The sequence below is a fragment of the Lampetra planeri genome, chromosome 45 (genome assembly GCF_965212315.1).
Source record: "Lampetra planeri chromosome 45, kcLamPlan1.2.h2, whole genome shotgun sequence".
Lineage (NCBI taxonomy): Eukaryota > Metazoa > Chordata > Hyperoartia > Petromyzontiformes > Petromyzontidae > Lampetra > Lampetra planeri.
Window position 1 is genome coordinate 7747966 of NC_136151.1, and position 12948 is coordinate 7760913.

At 44.3% G+C, this 12948-nt stretch overlaps 1 protein-coding gene across 1 annotated transcript in view; it reads left to right on the forward strand.

Moving 5' to 3' along the window:
- The first annotated feature begins 10095 nt into the window (after positions 1-10095).
- Positions 10096-12948, forward strand: part of LOC144733219 (E3 ubiquitin-protein ligase TRIM11-like) — a 42876-nt gene continuing 40023 nt past the window's right edge. The window contains exon 1 of the mRNA XM_078615014.1: positions 10096-12853. Within this exon, the coding sequence (XP_078471140.1) occupies positions 12296-12853 (558 nt within the window). The 5' untranslated portion in view covers positions 10096-12295. The remainder of the gene's footprint in view (positions 12854-12948) is intronic.

Genomic DNA, 12948 nt, shown 5'->3' on the forward strand with positions numbered 1-12948 from the left:
GGGGGGAGGGGTTAGACATTTGTGACGATGGGGGGGGGGGGGGTGAAAAATGTGACGTCACGTCAAAATGCGCAACTTAAATAAATATAGACAACACGTTCTACTTAATTAAATAGACTTTTTAATAAATGTTTTCTCCTACAACATCAGAGTGCAGCGCCACATTAAATATGCACTACAATGACAATAGTTTAAAGCGATTTGAAGCTTGTTTTATTTTCTTTGGGGGGGGCAGAGCTTTGTGACGTCATATTTGAGGGGGGGGTCTGACTTGTAACGCCGTGTGACGAAGGGTGGGGGGTCAAAAATCGCGTGACGTCATTTATGGACGGCCCCTATGAAGGCCGGCACAGCACACTAGGGGGTGGGTGGCTAACACCACGCCTTTGTCTCCCCAGTGGTGATGTTTACACACCGTACCAGGAACTCATTTTTCAGGCTGAGTCGACCTAGGGGAGGCCCATGACCGGTTCACCAACACCAGTGACGATTATCGGAATCGGTCCGGGCACGCCCCTAGGTCGACTGAGCCTCAAATGAGTACCTGCTGCGATGTGTAAACATCGCCACTGGGGAGACAAAGGCGGGTCGGGCGTGATGCTGGTCACCGACCCCCTTGTGTGCCACAGTGTCGGCCTTCATAGGTGCTACTAGCAAACAGCAGTTGCCCCTACAGTCTGTGAAGGCTACACGGGGGATCTTTGTATTTAGCGTATAGAGAGCCATCTGCGTAGTGTGGGGTGGAGCGGTGGTGCAGTGATTAGCGCACTGGTGGGGGAGGGCGGGGGGAGCCAAGCTTCTCTCTGACGTCATCGTCCCTCGCACCGCGCGCCGCGTGGCGCTCAACGCCGAGAGGGCGGAGCTCCACCGCGGGCGTGCTGGGAACACGCGTCACGTGACGCTACGGAGTGGCGCGCGCCGTCCCCCTCGTGGTCACTCGCTCGTTGGGCGATAAACCCGGGGTGGGAATGGGATGGCATCACTAGGGGGGGACTACTCGTGGTGTGTGCTGAGCGTCGCTGGGCCAAAACATTGTTGTTATAACCTGGGGTCGAGTGACCCCTTCCTCCCCCCACCCAAACTAGTTTTATTTTACAGGGCATAGAGAGAGATATAAGCCATTTTAATACCTAGTAGAAGTAGGAGGTCTTTCACCACCAATATTCGTAAAGATTTGTTTTGATTAATATTTTATTTATCTGCTCTAAGACTTGGGCCTGAAGCCACAACCTTCGATTCATGGGATAACGCTTCTGCTGACAAAAATGGGAACTGTGTTTTGACTTTGAAGTGGGTTAAAGATATTAAGCGCCTGATATATATATCTAGAGTGAGGATCTACCTTACAATACGACACGACTAACATTGTCTCAACACGCATTAATAACACAAAGACACTGTGTGTTATTACAGGGATAGAGACAACACAAACTCCAAATTTCCAGCAACTGTTAGGGTCGGAATCCAACCGATGACCTCTTGCATACCAGGCGAGGGAGTTAACATATCCTAGCCACAACGGCGTCCCTCCTTAACGTGAGACACCAATACGGTGTGAACCCAACCTCGAGTCTCAGGCTGTTTAGCATCGCTTAGATGATTTGAGACGCATTGATTATATCGTACCAGTTGTGTACTTGTGTGAACGCTAATCGCATTGTGCTCTGGGCTGTGGGTGAGATTTATATTTGCTTCATTGCTGGCATGATTTTGGCTTGTTTAGCTTTTTTCATTTTTGTGACCCAGGTCACTCTTGTCAATGAGACTCATCCTGATCTCCTGAGTTCTCACCTCGTTAAATTTAACTCGACTCGATCATCAGCAGAAGTATCATCAGCAGCAGAATTAATAACAGGAGCAACAGCATCAACAGCAGTAGCTCAATCATAATCAGCATCAGGAGTAGAACCAGTAACATCAATAATAATAGAATCATTATCAGCAGTAACAGAATCATCATCAGCAACAGAATCAGCATCATCATTACTCTTGCAACCGAGACTCATCCTGGTCTCTTGAGTTCTCACCTGGTTAAACAAATCGACTTTAACACGTAGGCTTTCGCGACCAATGTTATCAATGATAAAGGTTTATTGGGTTAGATCGCGTAAATATACATAGACTTGATTGTGTTCTGGGTTACCTGTGAATTGTAATGACATTGTATTGTGGGTCAAGGGTCAATGTGTTCTCGGTGAATAAAAAATTAAATCTGAAAATCTATTGTTAAGATTGTCATCCAGGCTGTGAATGTGAATCTCTCATAGCTGAGACTGACTTGTGTAAACATGTATTTTTTTGGGATGGTTACTGTTGTTTTGTTTGTATAGATGTTATAGTATTGGAGATTAAACCCGGGCACGGTTTGTAAATCTTCAGCTTACGCCTTCACAGGTATGTGCTGTCTGTAGCCTTGGGCCAGATTCCATGGCGCATCTCGTGGCATTTATAGCTGCACTCTCAGTCAGTTTGCTTGTTCCTCGTCACCATGAGCTATGATGATGAATGGATCCTGACTGATGGATGATGATGAAGAGCACGATGATGATGACTTCGCTTGGTAATGATGACCACCACCAACTCACCTGCACCAAACACTCTCCTCCCCGACACCTGCCACACCCTAACCTACTACCCCCCCAGCCGTCTACAGAGACCCTCCCTCCCACCTGCCCACACTCACACCTGCTCGGCCATAGACCTGCCCATCCTGCCACCCTCCCACCTGCCCACCTCATGCATTTTCAAGCGCCCATTTCCGTCTGATCTCTCTCCCACCTGATCACCTGCACACCCGCTCACTCACCCACCCGCACAAAGGCAAAGATCCCCCGTATAGCCTGAACATACTGTTGGGCAAGTCCTGTTAGCGAGCATCTATGAAGGCCGGCATGGCACACGAGTTGGTGGGCGGCCAGCACAAAGCCCGGTCGCCTTTGTCTCCCGAGTGGTGATATTTATACTCCGCACCAGGTACTCATTTGAGGCTGAATCGACCTAGGGGAGGCCCATGACCGGTTCAGACAATGATCATTGGTGTTGGTGGTCATGAGTGGGAATTTAACTTGGATCGGCAGGTTCATAGCACAGTGCACTAACCACTTCAAGACCAATCTCCACCTACACACACACCTGCTCAACCACCTACACGATCACCCTCCGACCTTCCCACCTGATCCCCCACTCATTTACACGTGAAGTGAGATGATTTGTCAAAAAATTAACAATACTAATGGTTACTATTTTTTAAAGACAATTTTAAACAGTTATGCTAAAACAGAACAAATAAATGTCAATGATAGAGACGACATAACCTTTAATAATATTTTTTTACAAGGTACGGTTTGGTGCAGAAACCCACAAAGCCTCGCGACATTAGTCCAAGGGACAAACCATCACCGTTTGCCTGGCCACTGTGGGTTTTGTAAAAATCGCGACCCGTAAACCCCAACACCGCGGTGTGAATGCAACGCTCCTGTCTACGCAGGTGAGAGTCGATTCGTGTCTTGGTTCGTCGCCGCCGTGTGCGCCCCAGGGACAGCGTCTCTCAGCCACAGCGAGCGGCTATCGGTGAGAAGCCACTGAGAGTCATGGCGAGCGCAGCTCCCACTGAGAGCGTAGCGAGTGGACCTGGCTCCCGTCTGGAAGTGGTCAAAGCCGACCGTGTAACGTGTCTCACGGTGCGTCTAGACAGCTGCGTGCGATACGAAGCTCGTGTCTGTGACCTTGATTATCTGAGCACATTTCCACGGAGTGTCTCGTGAGGTTTGTAACCTCGTGCTAAGTAATGTTGGCTTCCTTGTTCATCTCCGATGTTGTGAGCCCCCAGGATGTTGATGGTTAAAATATTTTAATGGGAACGTCCCTCGATTGAACTTCTCATTAGCAAGGGTGTCCTCGATATCAAGTGACACATGCCTGTTAACTTCGACAAAACGATTTACTACGTGTGAATTTGCACGAATATTTGCGTGCATTTCGGTTTCTTCGTGTGTCTATGAGAGTGTAACTTACACCACTGAGTAGCTATGTGATTTTGTGTTTATATTAATATTTTTGAATGAGTTGTAAATGCGTCAGTATTGTATCTAAATGAAAGAGAGTGACTCACACCAATGAGTAGCTATGTCCGGGTGTGTTTATATTTACTATCTGGGGGGCCGTTACCCGGACCCAAGCAATGAGGTTGTCTCTAACATGACACATCACACTATCTACTGTGTAAAGCTCAGATATAGTACACGTGTGTGTGTAATGCTGTTACATACCCTCACCATGTACTATAGCTGAGTTACATACAGTGCATAGTGTGCTGTAGAGTGTGATGTGTAATGTTGTTACATACCCTCACCATATACTATAGCTGAGTTATATACAGTGCATAGTGTGCTGTATAGTGCGATGTGTAATGTTGTTACATACCCTCACCATGTACTATAGCTGAGTTACATACAGTGCATAGTGTGCTGTAGAGTGTGATGTGTAATGTTGTTACATACCCTCACCATATACTATAGCTGAGTTATAGACAGTGCATAGAGTGCTGTATAGTGTGATGTGTAATGCTGTTTCATACCCAAACCTGTCAACCCATACGGGTGTACCCGTATTCCTGTACAGGGAAATTGAGTAAAAACATTGTGTTTGTCTATTTGTTTGTGTTTCTCCCTTGTGATGGGGACTTTGTAGCATGAACGCTGAGGTTTATAAGGGACACGGGGTGACCGATCACGTCTGGATTGGTCCGTAACAAAGTAGGGCGCTGACAAGGGGTTGACAGCTCTGCATACCCACACCACGTGCTAGATCTGAGCTGTAAACAGTCAACGGCGAGGTTATTCTTCTTGGTTCTTTCGGTTAAAGTCACGTAGAATGGAAATAATAAAATAATAAAACATAAAATAATTCTCACGACGTTTCGGCCACAACGCAAGGAGCCGTCCTCAGATGGAGAACAGGTCTGTCGAGATGACAGACCTGACCAAGAAGTCACGAAAGCTTTAAGGCGAGGTTATTGTGAGAAATTTATGAGAAGTAAACTCATCGGTTCTATCGGTAAAAGTCACGTAGATATTTTTACCGAAACAACCAAAGCGTATGGATGCCTACAGTCACGAAAGCTTCAAATCAAGAATTACGTCGTCAAAGTAAAAAAGTCACATCGGCGATTAAAACACGCGTCGTGAATTGAAAGAGACATTGATGAGGCGTCAACCATTAATGTTGTACAACAACAACAGCAGCAGCTGCTGCTGTTGTGCGTCAACGAGCTGCACCACTCGCACGCCGTTCGCCACAACGCGCTACAGACGCAGTCCATGGCGACACGGAGCCAAGGCGAAGTCGTCGCTGCACTCCGACAACAAAGAAAGCGGTGGATAAAGCAAAGCACTTTGTGGCAATCGCCCGAATGTCAACAAGACGCAGGGAACTACTAACTTTTATATGTATATATACTGTGGATGTGCATAATGCAGGTTGATTGGGTTAGATGGTTAACCCGAATAAAACTATATAATGGATATGGTCACGAAAGCTTTACGTATTAAACTACTGTTAGGTGTTCTAGATTTGAAGCTTTCGTGACTGCAAGGATTCATATTCTTAGGTTTTTTTTCGGTAAAGTCACGTAGGTAAAAAATTATAAGTAATAAAAGTAAAATAAAATAAAAAATCACGACGTTTCGGAGGCAAGACGGAAGCTTGTGTTGCCTCCGAAACGTCGTGATTTTTATTTAATTTTTATTTTACTTTTATTAATTTTTATTTAGAATTTTTACCTACGTGACTTTACCGAAAAATCTTAATTTTTAGAACTTTCGTGACTGCAGGAATTATTATTTGTTTCTTTCGGTTAAGTCACGTCTAAAGATAAAATAATAAATTAAATAATAGAATACGACGTTTCGATTGCAACACAAGCAATCATCATCAGGTATAATGAAATAGCGACATAAAATCTAACCAGAAAACTATAGACAGACATATTAGCAGACAGATATCACCAAGATACATAGAGAGAGCAACACAGGTAACAGAGAGAGGTGGTCGTCTCTGTGGGGTGGCCTTAAATAGACAGAGGAGGGCGGACGCAATCTTTGAAATACGTAATCAACCAGGCTATGCGTTAATTGTGTGTTGACCGACCCTCTGTGTTGTATTACATTACATTTCGATATTTTACTAGGTTATTTAATATTAGTGTGTCCTTCTCCTGATTTTCAGACTTGCTTGCCGTGTCATCGCACTTGCAGCACCACGTTTTGTTGTCCACTCATTGATATGCTAATTTTTTCTCTAACCCCCCTCCCTCTCTCTGCGTCCGCCCTCCTCTGTCTATTTAAGGCCACCCCACAGAGACGACCACCTCTCTCTGTTACCTGTGTTGCTCTCTCTATGTATCTTGGTGCTCTAACCCCCCCCTCCCTCTCTCTGCGTCCGCCCTCTGTCTATTTAAGGCCACCCCACAGAGACGACCACCTCTCTCTGTTACCTGTGTTGCTCTCTCTATGTATCTTGGTGATATCTGTCTGCTAATATGTCTGTCTATAGTTTTCTGGTTAGATTTTATGTCGCTATTTCATTATACCTGATGATGATTGCTTGTGTTGCAATCGAAACGTCGTATTCTATTATTTAATTTATTATTTTATCTTTAGACGTGACTTTACCGAAAAAACTAAGAATACAGTTAGGTGTGTTATGGTGTTAAAATACTGTGGATGTGTTATGGTGATGTGTTAACTTTCCTTGTACTTGCGCTACTATCATGTTTGTGTTCTGTTTGTTGTTGTAACGTTCTTACCCCGTGCTCCTACTGGACATCTGTTACAAAGAGCTTTACAGGTCATCGGATTTCTCGTGCAGTGTAAATATTCCGATTCTGGTGTACGTCAGTTCAAAGATGCCAAATTAACATCTGTGATAATAACAAATCTCGTTACCGGTATCTGCTTTGATCCACATTGCTCACCGTAGCTGTTGGGCTGTTCGGGATGTACCACTCAGTCAACGGGTGGGGGGGGGGGGGGTAGCAATAATTTTGCATTAACTTTTACTTTAAAACATAAACATACAAAGCAAGATACAGCATTATAAAATCACTGTAACGATTATTATGCAATGATTAACAAATTACAATTTGAATCGACGGAATATGGTAAAGTTTTAGTCGTAACATTGTGAAATAATGGCAGGAATCACCCCTATGGTTGATAATGGTTTCTCTCTCCGTGGGTCATAGCAAGACAAATTATTTTAATCAATTGTAATTCAACTTTCAAGTATGTTTTAAACATGTTATTGCATTTAAACTTTTAAATACAGAAACACTTTCTTTCGTGTAAACATCCCCGATTGTAAATGTTGTTTTGGCCAATCAACAGGCGGGAAATAATGAGCGCTAGCGTGACACACGCTGGTACTTGTTAAAGCCAACGGCGCGAATCTACAGGTACATCTAGACAGGTTTGTATGTTTGTGTGATGCGGGGCTTGTTTTTACATTCCTTAAACATCTGAGCACATTCCATGGGGTACCTCGTGAGGTTTGTAACCCCGTGTAAAGTAATTTTATATCATTGCTTCTTGTCTGTCTGCGAGCACTGATACAAATACTCACCACTCACCATCTACACACGACAAACCAGCCGATATTCACAAACATTACTCACCATCTCATATGCACACACACACACTACTCACCATCCACACACACTACTCACCACTCACCATCCACACACATTACTCACCACTCACCATACACACACACTACTCACCACTCACCACTCACCATACACACACTACTGACCACTCACCATACACACACACTACTCATCATCCACACATACTACTCACCACTCACCATCCACACACACTACTCACCATCCACACACACTACTCACCACTCACCATCCACACACATGACTCACCACTCAACATCCACACAAACTACTCACCACTCACCATCCACACACACTACTCACCACTCACCATCCACACACTACTCACCATCCACACACCACTCACCATCCACACACACTACTCACCACTCACCATCCACACACACTACTCACCACACACACTACTCACCACTCACCATCCACACACACTACTCACCACACACACTACTCACCAGCCGCCATTAACCAGGGGGAACATCTCCCCCAGGAATAAACCCGTTTCGCAGATATTCTGATGGAGATAATGAGACCAAGAAAGAACTGCAAAGTGTAAAAACAAATCCTTGCAGAAAGAAGAGGCAATGACAGAAACGAGAAAAAGGCAGCTCCAACCAACTCGCCTTCGCCTTAAATGGGCTTGCTCCTCGCTACGTTCATGACCTCCTTCAGCCACGAATATTCCATCAAGATCGTCAAGATCCTCAGCTTGTGCGTTGCTCACCGTCCCACCGTCTCCAGACTGCACACGTGGAGGTGCGTTGGCAATTGTGGCACCTACACTCTGCAACTCGTTGCCCTTCGAGGTCAAGGGGACTTCCGAGGCACTGCTCATCTTCACATCTCCACTAAAGCCGTCTCTGTTTAAAATGGCTTTCTCCCTTTAGTGATGTTCAAATATCCTTCTCACTTCTTTCATTGGGTGATGTTCACTATTTTATGACTTACCACGCATAGCACCCCGAGAGCGATTGTTCAATGGCGCTTTGTAAATGTTAATTATTATATTACCATTACTGCATGATTATGTAATCAGTAGAAATGTATTATTTTATTATAAAAATACTATTGTTGCATTATTATCGTCAAAGTATTATAGCACAACCATTTATTTTTTATTTAATTATTGTTTAGGTGTCAGTATTTCAGTTATTTAATTATAATTAAATTAATAATACATAAAAAAATAGCTGAATCGTCATTTAATTATTATCTATTTCAAATTAAGTAATAATTTAATTATTATTATAACATTATACTAATGAAAGTATTATTACTTGACGGTCATGCCAGTTGGTTCAGGGCACGGGGTCGGCAACCTGCAGCTCCGTAGCAGCGTGCGGCTCTTTGAGGGACGGCTGCTTCGTGAGACGTTTTTATTTATCAAGGACCACCACCACCACGGTCTCTCGTACTCACACCACGTTCTTATTTATCAAGGACCACCACCTTCTCTCGTACACACACCACGTTGTATTGCGGCTCTTGAAATAATGAGTTGTTTGGTTTCTCTTTTACTTACCGAATTGTAAAAAATAAGAAAAAATGTCTCTCCTTGTTGTTTTGGTTTCTGAACCCCCTGGTTTAGGGGAATCTTTTTTTGTTAAACCTTGAATACGAACTGACAGCTGTGTGGTTTGCTGGGCAAAACGCACAGCCTCACCCTAGCCGGAATGTTTTTATTAGTATTATTACACGCTTTTATTTAACTCACTGTTGTTGTTGTCGTATCCTCAAATCTTTTAACTAAAGTTTAACCCACATCCCAATGTGGTATCGACTGCAAACTTGGTATACTTACGTCATACTGATGACAATACTATACTCTATAAGAAATTAAACAAGTATTTTTAAACAATCTTTTTTACATGTTATGTTTCGGCCTGGGTTTAATTGTCCATGCTCAACTGACGTTGGCTGTAAATCACCACGGTCCCTTACGTTGTGGCAAGCTTCGGGGCCACTTCCTGGAGTCGTCGAGTTCTGCCATTACGAGTATGGTACAATTTCGATTTAAAGCTTTCGTGTCTGCAGGGATTCATCTTCTTGGTTCTTTCGGTATAGTCACGTAGAAGGGAAGTAATAAAATAATAAAAATGAAACATAATAAAAAAAATGAAACATACTAAAATAATAAAATTAAAACATAATAAAATAATAAAAATAAAATAATAAAAATAAAACATAATAAAATAATAAAAATAAAACATAAAATAATAAAAATAAAACATTATAACATTTCGATTTAAAGCTTTCGTGACTGCAGGGATTCATCTTCTTGGTTCTTTCGGTAAAGTCACGTAGAAGGGAAGTAATAAAATAATAAAAATGAAACATAATAAAATACAGTTCTCACGACGTTTCGGCCACAACGCAAGCAGCCGAGGCAACAGTGTCTGACGCTGTCGCCTCGGCTGCTTGCGTTGTGGCCGAAACGTCGTGAGAATTATTTTGTTATGTTTTATTTTTATTATTTTATTACTTCCCTTCTACGTGACTTTACCGAAAGAACCAAGAAGAGTATGGTACATTTCATTAAAGCGTGTTAAAAAAAAATATTTTTTAAATATTACTTATTTTGTTTACGTGACAATCCTTACTCATTGGTTGTGTCGGGTGGTGGCGGGTTTAACGACACTTATATTTACGCGATCTACCCCAAAAACACGTTTTATAGATAATATTGGTCGCGATAGCCTACTTATAATTTTAAATCTTTAATACAAATTTACACGGTGAGGTTTACAGTGGAAAAACACAGCCTCAGCCAAGCGGGTGTAACCAGTCTATAGGACAAACCATCACCGTTTTCATGGTTACCGTGGGGTTTTTGTAAAAATATATCAATTGCGACTCTTTAACCTTGACACTGTGTGTGTGAATGTGACGCCACGTCTACACAGGTGAGTGCGGGCTGCGCGTGCAACATTCCAGGGCGCGTCTCGTGGTGTTTATATTTTTACTGCAGGTGAAGTCAGCTCGTTTCCTTGTTCGTTGTTCTGCTGTGATTTTTTTACATCTCGTCGCGGTGGCTGGAAGATGTTAACTACCTCGCCTGGTATACAGGACGTCGTCGGTTCGATCCCGACCCTGACGCCTGTACATGTACTTGGAGTTTGCTTGACTTTACCGAAAAAACCTAAGAATATGTTTGCTTGTCTCTCTCCCCGTAGTCGCGTGAATTTTTCTCCGGATCCTCCAATTATTCCCTTCACACTTAGAAAAGTGCGTTTAGAGTGTTTGGCTGCTAGAAATGTCCACGTAATAAGCCACGTCGTTGAGCTATCAATTGTGGCCAGGTCGCTTCTGAAAATAGCTATAAACCTCAGTGGGCCTTACCTGGTAAAAGAAAAATCGTTTTTTTTAATAGAATCGACCAAACTCAGCGAGTCCAGGATGTCAAATCTTAACATTAACAATAGGTGATGAATATATATTTGTTAGGTTATTAAGATTTAAATCCTATATTTTTTTACGCATAATAGGAAAATGGACGGTGAAAGTCATATAATGAGCTTAAATGAACCACAATGTTTGTTTAGCCAGGGGCTGTTCGCTGTGGTAATGCGTGAGGCAACCCACCCAAGGAACCACTAACTCAACCGCACGCCCTCCCAGCCACCCTTCCTCCAGCCCTACCTCACCGCCTGCTCGCCCACCCTCACGCCATCCTCCTGCCCATCTGTCTCCCCTCTCACCAAATAACCCCCCCCCCCACTTACTCACTCAACCACCACCACCCACTCGCACCTTCGATTAGCACGAATGGCTACGTACGCTGCGAAATAAGTATAACATACATACTCACACACTCACCCACACACCCACTCACCCAACCACTCACCCACACACTAAATTAATCACCCACCTACACACTCACCCACACACCTTCGATTAGCACGGTTGATTAAGTATGGTGTAAAAGAAGTTCAACATACATACAACCACCGTCCACTCAGGATAAAACTGTGTCGTAAGAATTAAAAAAAATTGACAGATCAACAGAGGATGCATGAAGCCAGTAGTTAAATATTAGTTGATAAAGGTGGAAGACGATTACAGACTGTGAAGCTTAAACAAACAGGCCTTGCAAGAAAAAAATTAATAAAGACACAGTTGGGAAAAAAACAAGTTAACCTTTACATCAGAATGTTTGCACAAGGTGCGGTTCCATAGTGCAATGCACACAGCCTGACCTAGCCGGTCAATCAGCCTGTGGGACAAACCATTATCGCTGTGTCCCGGGTTGCTGCTGCTGGGTTTTGTTTGTACAAATATATCAATTGAGACCGGTCAAAGCTATGTATGTATGTATGTTGAACTTCTTCCACACCGTACGTAGCCAACCGTGCTAATTGGAAGTGCAGGGGAAGGACAACAAACTAAACACAAAAATCAGTTTTAGCTCACACAGTGCGTGACTGTACCGCCACGTCTACACAGGTGAGCCCAGCCGCCGTGTGGAACATTCCAGGGCGTGTCTCGAAGTATTTATAACTTCACTGCAGGTGAAGTCAGTTCATTTCCTTATTCGTCTCCGCTGTGTGAGCTGCTGCTTCTGCGATCGCTCCTCTGTGAGCCGCGGCGAGCGACTGAGTCCGAGTGAAGCCATGGGCCATGGCGAGCGCGTCTCCCAGTGATTGTGTCGACAGTGAGCTGAGCTGCCCCATCTGCCTGGGCACGTTTGACTGCCCCTCCACGCTGAGCTGCGGACACTCGTTCTGCCTCCGGTGTCTGGACGGTATCTGGGAGAGAGCGAGCAGCTTCAGCTGCCCGCAGTGCAGAGCGGCCTTCCCTGAGCGACCCCAGTTGAAGAGGAACGTGGCGCTCGCCAACCTGGTGGAGCAGCTCAGAGTTGGAGAGAGGATGGCTGCGGTTGTCTTCTGTGACACCTGTGATGATGGGGAGACTCCTGCAGTGAAGACCTGCCTCAGGTGTGAGATGTCCCTGTGTGAGACCCACCTGAAGCCTCATCTGAAAAACCCCAAGTTGATGGACCACGTCCTGGTGGCTCCCATTGTCAGCCTGGAGGAAAGAAGATGCAAGAAGCACAAAGAGGAGCTCAAATTCTACTGCAAGCAGGACGCGAGCCTGGTGTGCGTTGCCTGTACCATCACCGGAGAACATAGAGGGCATGATGTCGACACACTGGAGGATGAGCATGATACACGGAAGGTGAGTACCTCACGGTGTGAGAATGGGATCGCTTCAGTTCAAGGTAGCCATTCGGTTTTGGCAGGGAAAGGAAGGGACAGGAGTTTGAGTGCAGG